Raw genomic sequence first — 21,040 nt, 5'->3', positions numbered from 1 at the left:
TTATAGGAAACATGTCAGGCAATTTTCGTACATCAAATTCCCATAGGTAACAATGTGATACTGAACATATAATGTATCTTCTTACGATGTTGATTGGGGCATAACTCTGACTCTTTTCTGAAATGGTGCTGTGCGACATTTTTCATCCACTGCAATGGGCAGATTGTATCTTGTGTAAACGTCTCATCTGAAAGACAGCACTTCCAAAAATGTAATCCTCCTCACTACTGTGGTCGAGTGTAAACCTAACTTCTGCGTCTCAAACAAAAGATCTGATTGCAGGATGAGGAAGGATTATCTCACTGATTCAAATAAGTATTTCGTTGTTAAATACACAATACCGCATAATTTTATTCCCACGCTACTCATGATAATGAATGCAACAACATCTTTGTAGAATTTGACAGGAAGGAAACTGGAAAATAGGAAAGAAAAGGAGACACATAGTAAATAGTGTGATCTCAAAACGATCTGCCGAGGTGAAAATAGCCAAAGGATCTGTCAGCATCTGTAAAAAGGAAACGGTTTGGGTATAATTCTGAAAAAAAAAGAAAATGGTGTTAGTGGCAGTGATAAAAGTAGAGTGAGAGGTAACAAAGGCAGGTGGGAGAAAAGCAGCTTAAAGCACAAAAGAGTTGGAATGATGGAAATGTGTCAAACAAAAACTGGGAAAGGGACACAAATGAAAACTTTGGGAACGAAAAACCCAACTGCTCCCCATTGTTGCTGTACATTGATTTCATTACTTGCTTTCAGCATCTTGAAAACTTGCACCAACACATCCCATATTCTGCTCCGCCTGAGTGGAATTATTCCAACATTCACAAATTCTCACATTAACAATAATTGCTCAACTCTCATAACATCCTTGTTTTGACTGCATGACAACTTAATATTAAAATGTTAAAACTGCATACAACCAGGTAAAGTTCCTTACCCCTTTCTCCTCAATCCCCAACATCAACAAGTTGAGCTTCTCTTTCTTTAATTTATACTTTCCTGGATGTGCGTGTCACCATCCAGGCCAGGATTTATTTATTCCTAATTGACAGTGTTGATGATCTGACGTCATGGAGTGCTGCAGCCTATGTGGGGTGTAGAAGTTAAGGTGTTAAACACGAAATCCAGAATTCATGCAATAAGGGTCCAACTGAAATCATGGATGACTTAAATTTACACCTAGATTGGACAAACCGAACTAGCAATGGTATAGTAGAGGAGGCGTTCCTGGAGTGTTCTCTTTAGACAAATGCATTGAGAAGCCAACCAGCGAACAGGCTATTCTAAACCAGATACTGTGCAATGAGTAATGAAGGATTAATTCACAATCCTGTGCCGTTCCCTTGGAGAAGAGCACCTATTAAATGACAATGTTTCATTCAGTTCGAGAGTTAAATATTTGAATCTGAAACTAGGGCTCTGAATCTAAACAAATGAAACTAAGCGTGTATGTGAAGCGAATTATCAAGGATAGATGGTGGAACCTTACTAACGTGGTTGATGGTGGATAGGAAATGGTTTATTTTTAAACAACGTTTTCATGAATTACAATAGTGCTGACTTCCTGTCTGGCGCAAAAAAACCTGATGAAATGTGGCTCAAACGTGGCTTTTTCAATAAACTAGGGATAATATTAAAACCAACGTGGAGCCATATAAAATTGGCATAGAAAGGCAGCAAGGCTGATGATGGGAAATGTTTTGAATTCAGCAAAAGAAGATTAAAAAATGATCCAGCGCAGGAATTAGATTGAGATTAAAATTGCAGACTAGTCGAAACTAACAGTAAAAGCTTCTGTAAGTATGCGAAGAGAAAAAAATAAATAAAGACGATGGAGGTCCCTCCTTATCAGAAGCAAGGAAATTTGCAATGGAAAATAAAGAAATGGCAGAAGAATTGAACGTAAACTTTCATTCTGTCGTCACAAAAGAGGGCACAGAAAAGGAAAAAGCAACTTCCAAATATGTTCGGGAACCAAATGAATAGACGGAATTGAACTAAATCTGTATTTGTAAGAAAAATGTGATGGGGATATTAATGGGTTGAAAGAGTGGCAAATCACCAGCACCTGATACTCGACATCTCAGTATTAAAGGAAGTGGCTCTGAAAATATTGGATGCACTGATGGTCATTGTCCAAAATTATATGAGCCCCTGAAGCAGTTCCTACGGAATTGAGGGTTGTAAATGTAACCCCACTATTTAAAAATGTAGGAAGAGAAAAAAGAGCGTTACACACCAATTAGCCGGACATCGGTAGTGGGAAAGTTGCCAGAAAAATTTTAAAAACTAGTTCGAAAACATTAACGGGAACGAAAAAAGCCAGCATGGGTTTATAAAAGGCAAATAATGCTTAAAAAATCGGCAGGAGTTTTCTGAGGATGTAATTAGTAGAATAGTTAAGAGAGAACCAGTAGAAGAATCGTTTTTGTGCTTTCAGATATGATTCCTCATAACAAGTCAGTGGGCAAAGTTAAAGTACATGGGTCAGGCGGTAATTTGTTAGTGTGGATCCAAATTGATTTATACACAAGAAAAAGAGAGTGCGAATAAATGACGGGCAGTGACTTGTTCGGTATCAGGGCTTCACACCCAGCTTTTCTCAAAACATATAAATGATCAGGATGAGGGAACCAAATGTAACAGTTTCAAATTTACTGATGAAACAATACTGGGTGGGATGAAGGGAATGGAGGATACAAGGAGTTGTCAAAGTGGTTTGGACAAGGTGAGTGGGTGAGCAGGTAAGTGAGTGTCAGATGCAGTAGAATGCCACTAAATGTAAGGTTATACACTGTGGTGTGGAAAAACAGAGAGTATTATTCAAATGGCAAAATAATCGGAAGCGTAAACAGCCAGAGGGATTTGGGTGCCCTTGTACACCAATCAGTGAAAGTGCACAGGCAGATGCCTCAAGCAACTCGGAAGGCAAATGGAATGTTGTCTTCGTTGCAAAAGGATTTCTGATCATAATTAGACATGTCCACCTGCAGCCTCACAGCGCCTTGGCAAGACCACAGCTGTCATATTGCGTGCAGGTTTGAAAGGATGTGTTTGCCATCGAGAAAATATAGCGGAGGCTGGCACAAGAGTTGGCCGCATTGTCCGAAGAGGAGGGATTTTTTCAAGTTTGCCAGTTTCACTACAGTTCAGAAGGATGAGAGGAGATCTGATTGAAATGTATAAAAGTCTAACAGCACTGGACAGACTACATACGTAAGTTTTCCATGGTTGGGGAATCTAGAACCAGGGGGCACAGTCTCAGGATATGGGAGACTATTGAGGAGAGGAGGAGAATTTTTTCACTTAAAGGGTAGTGGACCTGTGGAATTATCTGCCATTGAAGGTTGTGGAGGCCAAGTCACTGAATATGTTCAAGAAAGAAATGCATTTTTAAAAATACTGAAAGAACGCGAGAATGTGGCATTGAGATAGATGGTCAGCTATGACCATCTATCTCAATAAATGACGGAGCATGATCGGAGGATAAATGTTCTACTTCTGCTCCTGTTTTCCATGTTTCTACATATGCACAGGTAATCGCTGCAGAATTTGCAGCCTCTAACCTGCACTTGTTGCCAAATTACCAGCACACCCCTGCCCCAATGTAGATAACATTGTTGACTAATAATGCGGGCGAATACTCTGGGCACATGCTTTCAAAATCCCAGTATGGAATATTTTGGAAATGAAAATCAACTAATACATCTTGAATTGAAATCTAGTTTCGGTAATGCTGACCATGAAAACATTATCCATTGATGTAAAAACCCATACCAACCAATAATGCCGTTTGTAGACTGAGATCTGCTGTCCTTGCCTGGACTACGTGTGACCCCAGCTCTAAAACAGTGTGATTATCTCTTGAAGAGTCTAAGAGGCAACTCAGTTTGATTAAAAGGCTGCAAACTCTAAAAGTATTGAAACTGAAAGATTCATCCGGAAATTAAAATTACATTTCCAACCCTGTCGACCCTACAAATCTCATTATGTGGGGCCAGTGCTAAGGCTCCGAAAGCGATCCCACTGACTAGTCAACCAGTACCCTGAAACAATGAAACTCTTAACATCATACTTGCAGACAATGTCCCAAATACCAGCTTCATCATTGTTGGGTATGACCTGTCCCGCTGACAGGAAAGACCCACAAGAGGTGATAGCACCTTGACATGCAGTGGGGAGCGGATTGCCCTGGATATTCTCAACATTGAGTCTGAACTCCCTGAAGTCTCATTAATCCGGTTGGAAGCGTGGCAATGAAATTGCCTGCTGGTTTCATCCTACCATGCCCACTATCTGATGAACAAGTGCTCCTCCATGTGACAGTGTTTGGAGGAAGCACTGAGGATGGCAAGGGCAGGAAATATACTCTGGGTGGCGACTGAAATATCCATCAACAAGTCATGCTCAGTAGCGCCACCATTGAATGAGCAAGCAACGTCCTAAAGTGCATAGCTGCTGCACTGGGTCTGTGGCAGGCGGTGAGTGAATCAACAAAAGGTTTAACTTATTTGACCTCCTGCTTATCAGGCTGTCTGTTCCAGATGCACATGGTCAAAGTGATCGGAGCTGACCTGAAACTGAACTGTACCAGGCACAAAATACTGGTGACGAGAGCAGGTCAGATTCTGGAGATTCTGTGGAGAATGACACACTTCCTCACTCCCCAAGACCTATTCATCGTCTAAAAGGCACAGTCAGAGTGTGATGGAATCGTCTCCACTTGCCTGGATGTGCGCAGTTCCAACAACTTTCAAGACGCTCGACAGCATCCCGGACAAAACAGCCACCTGATTGACACCCCATCTCACCAACATCAGCATTCACGCCCTCCACTATCGACACGCATGGCAGCGGTGTCTGCCATTTACATGATACACTGCCACAACATAATTAAAAAGTGGATCATATAGTCTAACAGTAATCTGATGTCATGTTGGGCACGGAAGATCAGATGAAATTAATCCCATTGAAATTATTGCTGGTTCTCTGGGATTTCTCACTCTCTTTGAAAATTATATAAAATTAAAAATTTGGTTTATTTGTATGTCGTTTAAATTAAGGACGGAATCAAAATGTGATCTTTATTCAGTGTTCAGAACCCAGTCCAGGGACTGCCTCCTGTCCTCAAAACACCTGGGAAATCCCTGAACAGATCCTTTCCTTCTCATTCCCAGTGCTTACCTTTCACTCTGTTTTCCAATACGTTCCTTATTTTTCTTTACAGAAAGTAAATGAAATCACAGACAGTGGGAACCTCGCGGACTGTTCCAAACTTCTCCTAAATCTGGTGATAGAGAAAGGCTCTCGGGCTCTCAGGGTGATGTGGGAATCCTTTGTGGAAATGCACCGTGGGTTACCCAAGTTGGAGAAAATACTGAGAGAATTACCGACACTTGGTACAGTAAAATCGCGCAGTGAATTAAACATTGCAGATTTTTCTGATATTGCACATAGCTGATTTCATGATTGTAATTCCTTTAATCAGGTCCTGATGCATTTGTTTACATGAACATCCCACAAGGTTTATCGGAAGTACCCCGTAACCTAAAAGGTAAGTGATGACAATGAAGATTGCAAACTAATTATTTCACTTCTAAGAGTCTGAATAATTAGTTGTCAGAATTTAGAAATCAGAAAATCGAAGTCTCGGAATCAGGGTTAAATATTGTTTGAATTTGTCGTCCATCCTCATCTGTTCTGCACAGTTTCAAGTTTGCAATTCATCCGACCATACACATTAGGAGCAAATGTTGACCTCTCGGTCCCTCTAAACTGCTCCACCATTGAACAAGTCCATGGCTGATCGCATCACAACCTTCACACTGCATTCCTGTTTTTCCCAATCATCTTTTGTCTGTTGTGCTTTATATTTTTTCACTGAACCAACTCTAAATTACCAGAACCTCATTTTCTTGTTCTGCGTATTTTCCACCATAGTCCATAAATACTTCGAATGCCTGAACTTCACTGAACCGCTGCCAAGTTTGTTTTTTCAAGTTTATTCTTTAAATAGTTCAAATCCTCAGTTAACTCATCCATTTCGGGGGATTAGCGGGAGTAAATATGTGGAGTTATGGGAAAGTGCTTGGGTGGGATGTTCTGTCGTAGAGTCGGTAGAGACTCTATGGACCTGGTGGCTTCCTTCCCCACTATCAAGGCTCGCCTTGTTAACATGCTCGTAATGTCTCTGTTTTGCAACTCATAAACACCCTTCAACTTGTTCTGAAAGTCAAGTATCGGGAGCTCGGCGAGCCTTTTTGAGGGTGACCATCAAAGCTAATGAGTGCTGCTTATTGTGTTGCTGTTCTAAATTATGAATTACCTTTTTACATTTGATCACTTTTACTTGTTCCAAAAGGAAGAAGAATAAATTAATGATATGATGCGGCCCCTTAAATGTTCCTTCACGCTGTTTCATAGGGTCAGGGACAGTATTAAGTTATAGACAACGTTGTAATTATTTTCTCATCATCATTTAAGAAAGATGCATTCAAGCATCATCTCTTTGCAGTAGATTTTTGACCCAGGTCACAAGCCTATGGACTTATGATCAGAGAGAGTTATAGCGAGAATGTCACTGTCAATGATTCTATGAGACTCTGACTCAATTGTAAATAAATCGTCAATGCGAGAGTGAAAGCAGTGAGTTTTGGAGTAAAATATAAAGTCTCTGTTACTCGGGTGCAGAAGCTTCCATATGTCCAGCAGCCCAGCTTCAGTAACATGATTTCTCAGTGATTTGCTTGTATTGGAGCACGGGTTTGATGATGCTGAGAGCCAGTCTCCCATTTGGAACAGAACACAATTCGAATCTCACCCAGTTAGAACAATCCTGTACTTTTAGCTGAGATAAGGTTGAAGAATATTTTCATGAATTGTGGGTCATTCTCATTTGGGGCAGTTCCGTGCCTTCTCCTGTTCCATCATGCAATGCGAATTTGCCTTCATTGTCCGTATGTTGTGAGTGGACACAAATCTTCAACAGTCTGTGAAATAAGATTGTTAAACCCCTTATTCCCCCTGATGGGTGAGAGGAAAAGAAGACCTGGTTTGCCCAAGATCTGCCCAGCTACTATGTTCTTTATCTGACAAATGTGTTTCCTTTAAAAATGCAATTTTGCAGCTTTGATGTTTTAGCTGAGAGAGCATTTTTCCCTTAAGAGGTTTATATCAGGTTTACATTCTAGCTAATAACCTTGAACACATCCATAATAATCTGCATTTAATTGATCTGACTGGAGTATCTAGCTAGGCAAGTAGCCTGATATCAGAGAAGAAAGCATTGAGAGAGGGGGGGAAGGAGAAAAAGAAAGAAAAATGTACTGCCAATTACTGAGATAAAAACTATATACATCAAAAGTTTAACTGCAAATTTGATTCATTTCCAAGTGCTGAAAACCAAATGTGCTTAAACCAACAAATGTCTACTTGAGTATAATAACTATATTTCTCCAGAGCAGATGTTCCGACTGAGGCCTACAGCTCCATTGGTGATAAGCCACATGAGTTAACTCTCCCGTCTCAACAAGCGCACCCGTGTCCATGGATACGGTCAGCTGAGACTGCTCCACCCCGCCCATCAAAGTGTTCATATCCCCACCCGTTATGTGAACTAGCTAAAACTTTCTGAAAATCACTGAATAAAGCAAAGTGCATATAAAAAATACATCTCTGCCACTTGGAAAATAATATCAGCAAATAACATGCCATGTGGTGCAAGGTTCGCTCCAGCTGTTACCCTCCAATCGGCTCGCACTGATGCCCAGATGTTGCAAATCCTCTGCAGCCTCCAATGCAGATGAAAAGGATTTGCTTGCATCCTTGAGGTGGACTCTCAGCCTCACCGGTTAATGTTTTGAAACCTTATGCTTTTCTCCCTAAACTGCTTTTTAATAGCTGTATATTCACATGTTTACCACTCCAGATGTGGTGAGTCGTCGTTATCGAGCATGAATCACCTTCCTTTCAATTGGAGATTTTTCTCACCTCTTGCCTTGGTGAGAATATACTCTTTTGTGTTCGGAATCTGAGCAATTTTACCACCGATTATCTCCGGGTGTATTAGTATTCAACGGATTTTGTTGCAGCGATCTATGAACCCGCTCTAGTTGTAGTAGAACATTATTTGTCGGCATCAATGTTTTTCATGCACTAAAATCTTCCAACAGCACTGGGAGGAATGGTCAGTTGATCTGTCTGATTTTGATTGAATGTTGGCTGGGGCATCTGGAGAGCTCCCTGCACCGTTAGAACTCTCTCTCTGTGCTGCACTGACTGTTAGTCCAGATTTTTGCATCCATTTCTCTGGAGTGGGTTTGAGCTGACAGATTTTCTAACAGGCGAGAGGGCTACCCACTGAGCTATGGCTGACACCTTTAAAAACAGCGAGGTTATGTTGCCACTGTCTCAGGTGCTGGTGAGGCCACACCTGGAGTACTGTGTACAGTTTTGGTCTCCTTACTTGAGAAAGGATATACTGGCACTGGAGGGGGTGCAGAGGAGATTCACTAGGTTGATTCTGGAGTTGAGAGGGTTGGCTTATGTAGAACATCGACTGGCAGTTTCTGTAGCTCATTGAAAGAGCTTTTGACCAAATGGATAATGTCCCCGCCTTCTGAGATTTCTGGCACCCCATAAACTGAGGTGGAGATGCCGGCGTTGGACTGGGGTAAGCACAGTAAGAAGTCTCACAACACCAGGTTAAAGTCCAACAGGTTTATTTGGTAACAAATACCATAAGCTTTCGGAGCAATGCTCCGAAAGGAGCATTGCTCCGAAAGGAGCATTGCTCCGAAAGCTTATGGTATTTGCTACCAAATAAACCTGTTGGACTTTAACCTGGTGTTGTGAGACTTCTTACTGTGCTTACCCCATAAACTCACAGGGGATTCTGTCTCCTGAATTTTTCGAGGTACTCACATCTTTCCTCTAACTGCCTATTTCGATAGAGTAAATGAAAGAGTAGTTTGTCGTTGCTTATGCTGTTATCCTCAAACTTTCTAATTCTGTTCTCAGACTCCAGTAACTGCTTTGAAAACCCGCTGACAGTTTGTTCCAGTTCTGAGATTGAATTAAGGCTTTTCTCAAGGACCTCATTTACGGAATTTCTGAATGTTCTCAGTTCAGGAAAGTGCTCAGCCCAGACCTTTCCATACCTGACTTTTCTCAGATCAATCAGCATGGGGTTCAGCTCAGACTTCTCAATACTGCATGTGGTGCTCAGCAGCCCTGATGCTGCCATGTGGAGAGGGGTGGCGAATTCTCACTTCTTTGTTTCAATCTTCCTTAAACACTTTGCATTCTTCTCTCTCCTGTCTCACAGTTTGGCTCTTGTGTCTATATCTATAAGTGGTAATTGTGTGGAGGTTATTTAATAACTGGATGGTGATGGATCTGTGTTTCTCTTGAACAGAGAAATATGCAGTCGACAGCGATTAATTTCTCCAGCTCCCTCTTGTGTCCAATTTCCCCACTTTTTGAAGAACTTGGCTGTCAGGCAACCCTTGCAATTTTAAATGATTCGCGAGACTTTCAATAATTTCACCTTTCCTTTCCCCTACAAGTCACTCTCATTCCAAATTATCTGCCAATTCAGTTAACCAAGTCTTAGTTACTTTCTGTAAACCCATCAGTGTTACACCTTCCATTTTCAGGAACGTCTTCGCAATTTCCAATGGGATTTTGCATTCCAACTGTGGTACAATAAACACCAAAATAATTTTACCGTTCAGCATCCAGTAACAGGCCTTCCACGTGTGAAAATTTCCACTGAATTTTACTAAGAATCCAATTACCCTTTCTCAACGTTTTGAAATTCCAGGCAGGTCCCCACTTCTGTAACAATTCCAGTCGATGTTATAACGGGATGGGATGATCCCAGAATTAAACTCTGGCTCAAAGGATTGCAACTTTTAAAAAGAAAAAAAAATGTTTGCTATTTCTCCTCCGAATCCGGTCAGATGCTTGTCATTTGCGAGTTTCCAAACTCCACTCCCAAAAAAAATGCTTCATGTCTTGCATTATATCTCACATCGACTTTGTCGCACAAATCGTCTCCTGGCACGCGCGTCCTCTCCTGGCACGCGCGTCCTCTCCTGGCACGCGCGTCCTCTCCTGGCACGCGCGTCCTCTCCTGGCACGCGCGTCCTCTCCTGGCACGCGCGTCCTCTCCTGGCACGCGCGTCCTCTCCTGGCACGCGCGTCCTCTCCTGGCACGCGCGTCCTCTCCTGGCACGCGCGTCCTCTCCTGGCACGCGCGTCCTCTCCTGGCACGCGCGTCCTCTCCTGGCACGCGCGCCCTCTCCTGGCACGCGCGCCCTCTCCTGGCACGCGCGCCCCCTCCTGGCGCGCGCCCCCTCCTGGCGCGCGCGCGCGCCCCCTCTCCTGGCGCGCGCGCGCGCCCCCTCTCCTGGCTCGCGGGCGCGCCCCCTCCTGGCGCGCCCTCCCCTGGCGCGCGGGCGCGTCCCCTCTCCTGGCGCGCGCGGGCGCCCCCTCTCCTGGCGCGCGCGGGCGCCCCCTCTCCTGGCGCGCGCGGGCGCCCCCTCCTGGCGCGCCCTCTCCTGGCGCGCGGGCGCCCTCTCCTGGCGCGCGCGCGCGCCCTCCCCCTCCTGGCGCGCGCGCCCCCCCTCTACTGGCGCGCGCGCGCGCGCGCCCCCTCTCCTGGCGCGCGCGCGGGGTCGCCCCCTCTCCTGGCGCGCGGGGGCGCCCCCTCTCCTGGCGCGCGGGGGCGCCCCCTCTCCTGGCGCGCGGGGGCGCCCCCTCTCCTGGCGCGCGGGGGCGCCCCCTCTCCTGGCGCGCGGGGGCGCCCCCTCTCCTGGCGCGCGGGGGCGCCCCCTCTCCTGGCGCGCGGGGGCGCCCCCTCTCCTGGCTCGCGGGCGCGCCCCCTCCTGGCGCGCGGGCGCACCCTCTCCTGGCGCGCGGGCGCGCGCCCTCTCCTGGCGCGCGGGCGCGCGCCCTCTCCTGGCGCGCGCGGGGGCGCCCCCTCCTGGCGGCGCGGGCGCCCCCTCTCCTGGCGCGCGCGGGCGCCCCCTCTCCTGGCGCGCGCGGGCGCCCCCTCTCCTGGCGCGCGCGGGCGCCCCCTCCTGGCGCGCCCTCTCCTGGCGCGCGGGCGCCCTCGCGCCCTCTCCTGGCGCGCGGGCGCCCTCGCGCCCTCTCCTGGCGCGCGCGCGCGCCCTCTCCTTGGGGCGCGCGCGCCCTCCCTCTCCTGGCGCGCGCGCGCCCCCTCTCCTGGCGCGCGCGCGCGCGCCCCCTCTCCTGGCGCGCGCGCGCGCGCCCCCTCTCCTGGCGCGCGCGCGCGCGCCCCCTCTCCTGGCGCGCGCGCGCGCGCCCCCTCTCCTGGCGCGCGCGCGCGCGCCCCCTCTCCTGGCGCGCGCGCGGGCGCCCCCTCTCCTGGCGCGCGGGCGCGCCCCCTCCTGGCGCGCCCTCTCCTGGCGCGCGGGCGCGCCCTCTCCTGGCGCGCGGGTGCGCGCCCTCTCCTGGCGCGCGGGCGCGCGCCCCCTCTCCTGGCGCGCGGGCGCGCCCCCTCCTGGCACGCGCCGCCCCCTCCTGGCACGCGCGCCCCCTCCTGGCACGCGCGCCGCCTCCTGGCACGCGCGCCCCCTCCTGGCACGCGCGCCCCCTCCTGGCACGCGCGCCCCCTCCTGGCACGCGCGCCCCCTCCTGGCGCGCGCGCGCCCGCGCCCTCTTCTGGCGCGCGCCCCCTCGCGCCCCCTCTCCTGGCGCGCGCGGGCGCCCCCTCTCCTGGCGCGCGCGGGCACCTCTCTCCTGGCTCGCCGGCGCGCCCCCTCCTGGCGCGCGGGCGCGCCCTCTCCTGGCGCGCGGGCGCACCCTCTCCTGGCGCGCGCGGGCGCCCCCTCTCCTGGCGCGCGCGGGCGCCCCCTCCTGGCGCGCCCTTTCCTGGCGCGCGGGCGCGCCCTCTCCTGGCGCGCGTGCGCCCTCTCCTGGCGCGCGCGCGCCCCCTCCTGGCACGCGCGCCCCCTCCTGGCGCACGCCCTCTCCGCGCGCGCGCGCCCCCTCCTGGCACGCGCGCCCTCTCCTGGCGCACGCCCTCTCCTGGCGCGCGCGCGCGCCCTCTCCTGGCGCGCGCGCCCTCTCCTGGTGCGCGCGCGCCCTCTCCTGGTGCGCGCGCGCGCGCCCCCTCTCCTGGCGCGCGCGTGCGCGCCCCCTCTCCTGGCGCGCGCCCTCTCCTGGCGCGCGGGGGCGCCCCCTCTCCTGGCGCGCGCGGACGCCCCCTCTCCTGGCGCGCGCCCTCTCCTGGCGCGCGCGCGCGCCCTCTCCTGGCGCGCGGGGGCGCCCCCTCTCCTGGCGCGCGCGGGCGCCCCCTCTCCTGGCGCGCGCGGGCGCCCCCTCTCCTGGCGCGCGCGGGCGCCCCCTCTCCTGGCTCGCGGGCGCGCCCCCTCCTGGCGCGCCCTCTCCTGGCGCGCGGGCGCGCCCTCTCCTGGCGCGCGGGCGCGCCCTCTCCTGGCGCGCGGGCGCGCCCTCTCCTGGCGCGCGGGCGCGCCCTCTCCTGGCGCGCGGGCGCGCCCTCTCCTGGCGCGCGGGCGCGCCCTCTCCTGGCGCGCGGGCGCGCCCTCTCCTGGCGCGCGGGTGCGCGCCCTCTCCTGGCACGCGCGCGCGCCCTCTCCTCTCACACGCGTGCCCTCTCCTCTCACACGCGCGCCCTCTCCTCTCACACGCGCGCCCTCTCTCTGTCACGCGCGCCCTCTCTCTGTCACGCGCGCCCTCTCCTCTCTCACGCGCGCCCTCTCCTCTCTCACGCGCGCCCTCTCCTCTCTCACGCGCGCCCTCTCCTCTCACACGCGCGCCCTCTCCTCTCACACGCGCGCCCTCTCCTCTCACACGCGCGCCCTCTCCTCTCACACGCGCGCCCTCTCCTCTCACACGCGCGCCCTCTCCTCTCACACGCGCGCCCTCTCCTCTGTCACGCGCGCCCTCTCCTCTGTCACGCGCGCCCTCTCCTCTGTCACGCGCGCCCTCTCCTCTCTCACACGCGCGCCCTCTCCTCTCTCACACGCGGGCCCTCTCTCTCTCACACGCGCGCCCTCTCTCTCTCACACGCGCGCCCTCTCTCTCTCACACGCGCGCCCTCTCTCACACGCGCGCCCTCTCTCTGTCACGCGCGCCCTCTCTCTGTCACGCGCGCCCTCTCCTCTCTCACGCGCGCCCTCTCCTCTCTCACGCGCGCCCTCTCCTCTCTCACGCGCGCCCTCTCCTCTCACACGCGCGCCCTCTCCTCTCACACGCGCGCCCTCTCCTCTCACACGCGCGCCCTCTCCTCTCACACGCGCGCCCTCTCCTCTCACACGCGCGCCCTCTCCTCTCACACGCGCGCCCTCTCCTCTGTCACGCGCGCCCTCTCCTCTGTCACGCGCGCCCTCTCCTCTGTCACGCGCGCCCTCTCCTCTCTCACACGCGCGCCCTCTCCTCTCTCACACGCGGGCCCTCTCTCTCTCACACGCGCGCCCTCTCTCTCTCACACGCGCGCCCTCTCTCTCTCACACGCGCGCCCTCTCTCACACGCGCGCCCTCTCTCTGTCACGCGGGCCCTCTCTCTGTCACGCGCGCCCTCTCTCTGTCACGCGCGCCCTCTCCTGTTGATTCCTTCACAATCTCCATCACTTTCTCTCTCACACTCTCACTCCTTAACTCATTCACTCACTCTCTCTATCACATCCTCCATCTCACACACATTCACGCACTTTCAAACTCACTCACTCTTTCACACTTTCCCTCACACCTTCATCACCTCTCTCACAGGTTTTCTCTCTCTCTCAAACTTACTTTCTCATGTTCATTCTCTCATACCATTTTTCAAACTATGTTTCTCACCACTTCTAAGTCACACCCACACATTCTGCTCACTCGCTCTCGCTCGCATACTCTCTCTCATTAAGGATCCACTTGTCCCGTAAAATGCTCTTGTCTTACCTGTATTACCCAATTATAGATCCTGACGGCCTCTGTTTATTGCTCGTGTTCCTTAATTGCAGCAGTTTTCTGGTTTGCGCAAAGTTGACCTTTTTCCCATCATGCTCTGCAGACATTTCGCTGTTAGTCCCTCTTTGATCAATTGAGCATTAGCGAACTGGAGCACAGTTGCGCCTCATCAAACCTCACTCTTGTCATGCAGCTTTAATATAAACACATTCCAAGCATTTCATTTAATGAGACAAACCAGGACAGCAATTCAATTATTGCTTTATTTTACACTTCTCGTACCAATTCAAACATAAACAGTTGCAACTCATTAAATCTTCACTCTACTTTAACTAACTGAACATCAACTTTCAACTGAACTTTAATTCTTAAACTGCACTTTAACTTTAACTGAACATCAACTTTAACTAAACGTCAACTTTAACTATTAAACTGAAAATAGATACTACCCAGTTGAGGAAAACATTGGCCAAGAAATATCCTCGATGTAGAATCTATTTTCCCCTTCTCTGAAGCATCCTTCAGGGTACAAGTCTACTTGCGATGGTCGGTCTCTTTGAGTTATCGCTGCCAAACAAAGGACCCACATGGCTTTTTATCCACAATTCTCCGTTCGCCTCCGGAAGATTCTGTCATCCAGCCAATTGTGTAACCAGAAACCGATCACATGGCTCGAACATCCACTGAAATCACTTTTGAAAGACACCTTTACGCTTAGTTCATTTTATATATCCCATACATAGCAGCTATATAAATCAGTGACGCAGTGTTTCTGTTAATGTAAACAACTTCCCTTATCTGGGCCAATACAGGAATTTCAGAACACAGCTCCCAGACCACAGTCTCTTTACGACCGAAACCTGGTTTTAATCTATATGTTGAATAAAAATCCCAGCATGCTTCTCTCCCAGCGAGAATACCCTTTTAACAGTCACTGTTGCCATTATTCTTGTTAAGTCATTGTCGTAGCCGTTCTTTCTCCGTCCACACCCTGTTTAAGCAGATACTTAAATCCATGTCATGTTACATTCGAAGTATATTGATCAGTAGTTCGGGCTTTCTGATGTACAATTGTGTTTCTAACTTATTTTCCATTTCATCTCTCCAGAATTCAAATGATCAAAGTATGTATTTGTTACTTTAGCGTCGAAACTACAACAATAATTGCAACATGGAAAGTAATTCTTATCCATTGATGTATTTGTACTTTCGCACCCCAATTCCAAAATTCCTCTCACCAGTTGGTTCCGTTTGTTGCTGCAATCAGTTGCCTGGTTTCCCCTCTTTGTTGAATGACTTGGGCAATAGTTTGGTGAATTGTATTTGTTTCTTGATCCATTGCCAGTCTTTATGTAAAATTACAATGTTAGTTTCACACTTATCATCGTAATTGCCCAAAGTACTGTTTGATTCTTCAGTGACATTACCAATGTTTTCTTCCAGTTTATCTCTGTCGACCAGCTTGAGGTGGCCTCAGCATGATGGGATCTGGGTTTTAAAGCAAGGGATGGTGTTAGCAATGGGAAAAACTCTCACAGCCATATTCCTATTCTTTCAATTAGCTGGTAATACAATATTCCCCGTTTCCCTTATAAGGAACTTGGACACTGTCAATATCGAGGGTTCGGATTTCCATTGTACAATTCAGATGTTTGTCTGTTTTAAATCCACACAAGGCTTTTACGCTGGGATATACAAGATCATACATCATAGATCATAGAATCCTACAGTGCAGAAGGAGGCCATTCGGCCCATCGAGTCTGCACCGACCTCAATCCCACCCAGGTCCTATCCCCATAACCCCATGCACTTACACTAGTTACGCACCCTGACACTAATTGGCAATTTAGCAAGGCCAATCCACTTCACCCACATATTTGGACTGTGAAAGGAAACCGGAGCACCCAGAGGAAACTCACGCAGACACAGGGAGAATGTGCAAACTCCACGCACACAGTGACCCAAGCTGGGAATCGAACCCGGATCCCTAGTGCTGTGAGGCAGCAGTGCTAACTACTGTGCCACCGTGCTGCCCCTCATAAGATCATGAGAACATAAGACCATAAGAAAAACAGACGTCGGTTGTTCAGCTCCTTGGGCCTGCTCAGCCATTCAATAGAATCATCTGATCTGACATTCCTCATGTCTACTTACCCGCCATTTGCCAGAACCCTTGATTCCCTTGCTGATCAAAAATATGTTTCTCAGCCTTAAAAATACGCAATAATTCTTCCGCCACAGCTCTCTCTGGAAAAGAGTTCCAAAGACTCACAGCCCTGTGGGAGAAGAGTCTTTAATTGGCGTCCCTTTATTCGAAGTCTATGCATTCTTGTCCTAGAGTCTCCCATGACTGGAAACCTTCTCTCAGCATTTAGCCTGACAAGCCCCTTAAGAATCCTATCTGTCTCAATGAAATGAGTTCTCATTCTTAAGGGGCTTAGCTTAGCTTAATTTAGCTTAGCTTAACTTAGCTTAGCTTAACTTAGCTTAGCTTAACTTAGCTTAGCTTAACTTAGCTTAGCTTAGCTTAACTTAGCTTAGCTTAACTTAGCTTAGCTTAACTTAGCTTAGCTTAACTTAGCTGACAATAAAATATTTATAGGTTATTTGAATCCATCTTGCATCTTGCCTTTCCACCTATTTTTGTATTGTCTGTAAATTTGGCTACAAAACATTAATTTCCTTCATCCAAGTCATTATTATATATTGTAAAGATTTGCAGTCCCGCACTGATCCTTGTGTAAACCCACTGTTGATAGGTCACCAACCTGAAAAGGAACCCTTTATGCCACTCGCGGTTTCCTGCCCATTATCCAGTCCTCGATCCATACCAATACACTGCCTCAAACATCATGGGCTCATATCTAATATCTTGAACTTTTTTGACTTACCTTGTAAAACGCCTTCTGGAAGTCCTAATACAACACATCTACTGCTGCCCCTCTCTCCACTCTGGTTGAGAATTCCTCGAAAAAGTCTAATAAATTAGTCAGACATATTTCCCTTTCATGAAGCCATGGTGATGCTGTTTAATTAGATTATAATTTTACAAATCTGCTGCTATTGCTTCCATAATAATTGATTCCAATCTTTTTCCACAATAGATGTTCGGCTATTCGGCCGATAGCTACCTGCTTTTTGCCTCCATCCCTTTTTGAATAGGGGTGGCACATTGGCATATGGGGAAGGAGCAAGCAATTATCTTGTCTCTTTGATAGAATTCTGCTAATGTGGTACCCACCAGCTTTCCCTTCTACTGTCCTTAACTGTTTTTCCTTTAGTTCGTGAATAGCGTGATTGGCGCAAACTCTGTATTTTATTCTTCTTTTAAGCTTTTGAATTCCATTCCATAACTGCAGACAATTAAATGATGGAAAAATCTTATCATCTGTTGCAACTTCATTGTCATTCCCAATATTTAACTTTGTCTTCCTATCTGCAGATCACCTCGTTCCTGAACACATAACAGCCCTAAAGTGTTATTGTAAAATTACTTTACAGTCATTAATTTCTGACATATTAGCATTTAATTGAGTATAAATTCAGCAACATATTTTTCATGCCTCTGTATATGTTAGCTGAGTTTACATTAACATTACTCCGCATGCATAACACACAAAACACTTCATATTACCTTTAGAAATTGAGGCCAAGATTCAAATTGACCATAAGCTGAGAATATGTTTAACTCATCACTTTTCGAACAACAAAAAGGTCTCGAAACTCAAAAACAAAACCTATAGACTAAATCATATTACTCTTTGTTCCTTAAAAACAATTTTAAAAAATGCTTATTAGCCTCTTAAACAGTATGTAACTTCTTAAATACGAGTTGCTAATATCCATACAATCAATTTATTTAAACAGTTAAATATCCAGGGATGGCAGTTTTAAGAGAAGGGTTAAATTATCAGATGCAGCAGTGCCCGAGTTGAAATGGAAGTTAAGTGAATTTAATCACAAATACTTTAATTCAAAGGGTAACAAATTAGTTTAAATGTGTTCACCTTTTCTGCAAAAAGACAAAGCCTTTGCATCCCCAATTATCATTATGTTGTGATAAACAGTCTTGAAGTCTTGAAGCTGGTCGACTTCCTTATTGTCTTGTGCTTCATGAGCTATATATTTGAAGAAAACACAAAATATACATTTGGCTTGGAGCCAAGTTAGCTAATACAGTCCAGATATATCTGTCCATTTGAGAAAAACTGAAAGCTAAAATCTGCTCTCAATAAAAAATCGCAATCCGTATATGAGATGTGCAATAAATTTAAACAGAGAATTGTTAAGTTTTTGCTCGTTGGAAATGAAAAAAGAACAAAAGTTTTCAAAAGTAGTTACATCATCACTGCCCGTTTAAAAAAAATACAAATAAGTTATCAGCAACCGTGCCCAGGATTAAGGAATTTCAAAGTTTTGCCTGGTTATAAATTTCATTTTTCATTCTACTCATGACCCACATTTGATTATAAACTGTTTATTGAAACTTTTATTACAAAATCGTAATTAAGGGAAACAAAACATTAAAGCTACCAAGACAGCAAAGTAAAATCCATACCAGTGTTTTATTAGACACACAGACTCATCGAGCATGGATGCCTCGCATTCACATATCCTCTGCACAGCATTAAACTTTGCTTTCATTCATTGTTAACGATTTATAACTGAAAATAGAATATTAAAATAAAATAAGGGAATAGGTTCAGACAGGAGTCATCATTCTTCTTTCTACAAAAACTGCAATTATCCTCAAAGCTAAAGGTAAATTCTGAAGAAATTATAAACAATGCCTTTCTGGTTTAATAGTCAATCTCTCTAAGCCATAGATAGTCTTTGAAGTTAAACCAAAGTGTAAATAATTATATTTATTGTCCCATCATCACCACTCACCCGCCAAAACAAAGCAGGTGCTTCAAAAACTCCTGTATCATTTTATCACAATTATCTTCTCCTGACTCAACCTATTTCGACATATAACTGCAGGCATTTACCAAGAAACTTGAAACCAGCTAATGGAACCAAATCACAGAGGGTTAACCAGCACAATTCAATGCCACAGACAGGAGGCACAGATTTGCTGGCAAGAAAAATCACACGGACCTGTCACACAACACAGAAACTTACTCAAACACAAGTTTCCTTATCAAAGCATATTGTGTTTTAAATGTGCATTCAGAATGCTGTGATTCAAAGCCTTTTTCCAGATTGTTAGTTAGCTTAGCCATACAGCCGTGATCTGTTTTATCTATGACCTGAGCCTCCCACCAATTTCCAGCACAGCAGTGGATCGGTATGAACCTACCCTAGCATTTGCCTCTTGCCAATTTGTTTACAACATTTCCAGATGATGTGTAGGGACATAGTTCCTTCCCCTCCCAGTCCTGTAACATCGTGCAATCACTTGCTCACTTATTTGTTTTGGTGCAAATGGCCCCTTGGGTTTATTTGTGGTCTATGTGAGGGTCGTGATCATCGGTGCAAGTGGACCTGATGGTTCCACCGAATGCACACCATATCTCCGCCCCTGTCGCTGTCTTCATCCAGCTCTATGTTCCCAAATGTGTAAAACAACCCACCATAGGCGACAGTAGCAAATTCAATAATTCAATTTATCACTGATTCCATCCACCCCATGGTTCTCAAAACTGCACATCATACCATTTGAGCTGAGAATAGAGACACCAATTTATCACTCTCTATGTCAGCCTCTATCTCCTTCTGACATGTTGTGTCGTTAGACAGTTTTTGATTGTGTTCTGTGTTTCACTTCACAGTTGCCTCGAATTTACTATATTTCTGCACTATCTCCCCAAATTCTTGTTAGCTGCATCCCTCTCTATCACAGCTCTCTTTCTCATTATCGTCCTTCTCACAGTGTGTATGAAAGTGACTCACCCGTGACACTTGCATATCATTATATTGTTCAACTTCTAAGGCCACATGTCAGTTTCAAGTTTTGCTTCACTAAACTTCTGTTTTAACCTTGCATTTTCCAGCTGCTCCCTCTATGCTGCCTCACAGGCGAGGGACACGGGTTCTTTTCCTGGTTTGGGTTACTGTCTATGTGGAGTCTGCACGTTCTCCCTGCGCCTGCATGGTTTTCCTCCGGGTGCTCCGTTTTTCTCCCATAGCCCGAAAGACGTGCTGTTCGGTTCCTTGACTTCAAGAAGGCAGCTCATCGCCACAATCGTAAAGGCAATCGGCAATGGGCAATATATGCTACCCTTGCCAGTGACATCTGGATCCAGTAAATGATTAAAAAAAACCTCTTCAACGGACCCTCTCCCACAAACTCTCTCGCACAATTTCTGTCACAGTACACTCTCTCTCACACACACACACACGCTGTCCCACATACAGTTATATACATGTTCTCACATACACATTCTCATACTCACTGTCACTCACTTGCGCACACACTCTCACACTCTATCCCTCACAGAGACTCACACACATGCACTCATACACACATTCTCAGACTCATCGTCACTCAGTCACACACAGATTCTCTGTCACATAATCTCTCGCATGGTCTTCCTCTCTCATATTTCTCACATACTCTCACAATCTCTTTCTTATGTCCACCCACAACACCCTCATTCTTCCTCTCACACGCACTCTCTTCCATACACGCTGTGTGTTTCTCAAACACACATCGATAACTCTGTGTTTTGCTCTCACATTTTCTCTCTTTATCTTACATACATCGACATTCTCACTCTCACCTACTCAGTCTCACAATATTATCCTCTCGCCTTTTCTCACTCACACTATCTCCCTCTTCATCGCTTCCTCTGTCATTCTCCCTAACACAGTCTCACAACCTTTATCCCTCAACCTTTCCTCTGTTATTATCGCATTCTGTTTAACACCCACAGTCTCAGGCAATTTTTCACTCTCATGTTCCCTCCCACACACTCTCTGTCAGTTGTTCTCCTTCTCTGTCACTCTCACATAATCTCACACACACTCTCTCGCACACACTCTGCTTCTGTCTTTCTCCATCTCTCTCTCTCTGTGCACTCACTCACACATATCTATGCACACGCAAACACCCCACTCACGTGCGGTAATTGTTCCTCAGGATTCTCGCCCTTTCTCT

The 21,040-nt window shown here is 47.4% G+C and overlaps 1 protein-coding gene across 3 annotated transcripts in view; it reads left to right on the top strand.

Annotated features, from left to right (window-relative positions):
• LOC144484613 (NACHT, LRR and PYD domains-containing protein 3-like) overlaps positions 1-21,040 on the top strand; it is a 72,341-nt gene that overhangs the window by 14,004 nt on the left and 37,297 nt on the right. For all 3 annotated transcript variants that reach the window (XM_078203088.1, XM_078203087.1, XM_078203090.1), the window contains exons 4-5: positions 5,228-5,399; positions 5,489-5,554. In XM_078203088.1, the coding sequence (XP_078059214.1) occupies positions 5,228-5,399; positions 5,489-5,554 (238 nt within the window). The remainder of the gene's footprint in view (positions 1-5,227; positions 5,400-5,488; positions 5,555-21,040) is intronic.

This window comes from Mustelus asterias, unplaced genomic scaffold (assembly GCF_964213995.1).
Source record: "Mustelus asterias unplaced genomic scaffold, sMusAst1.hap1.1 HAP1_SCAFFOLD_120, whole genome shotgun sequence".
NCBI lineage: Eukaryota > Metazoa > Chordata > Chondrichthyes > Carcharhiniformes > Triakidae > Mustelus > Mustelus asterias.
The sequence above is the reverse complement of the archived record's forward strand: the minus strand, read 5'-3'. Positions and strand labels throughout refer to the sequence as shown.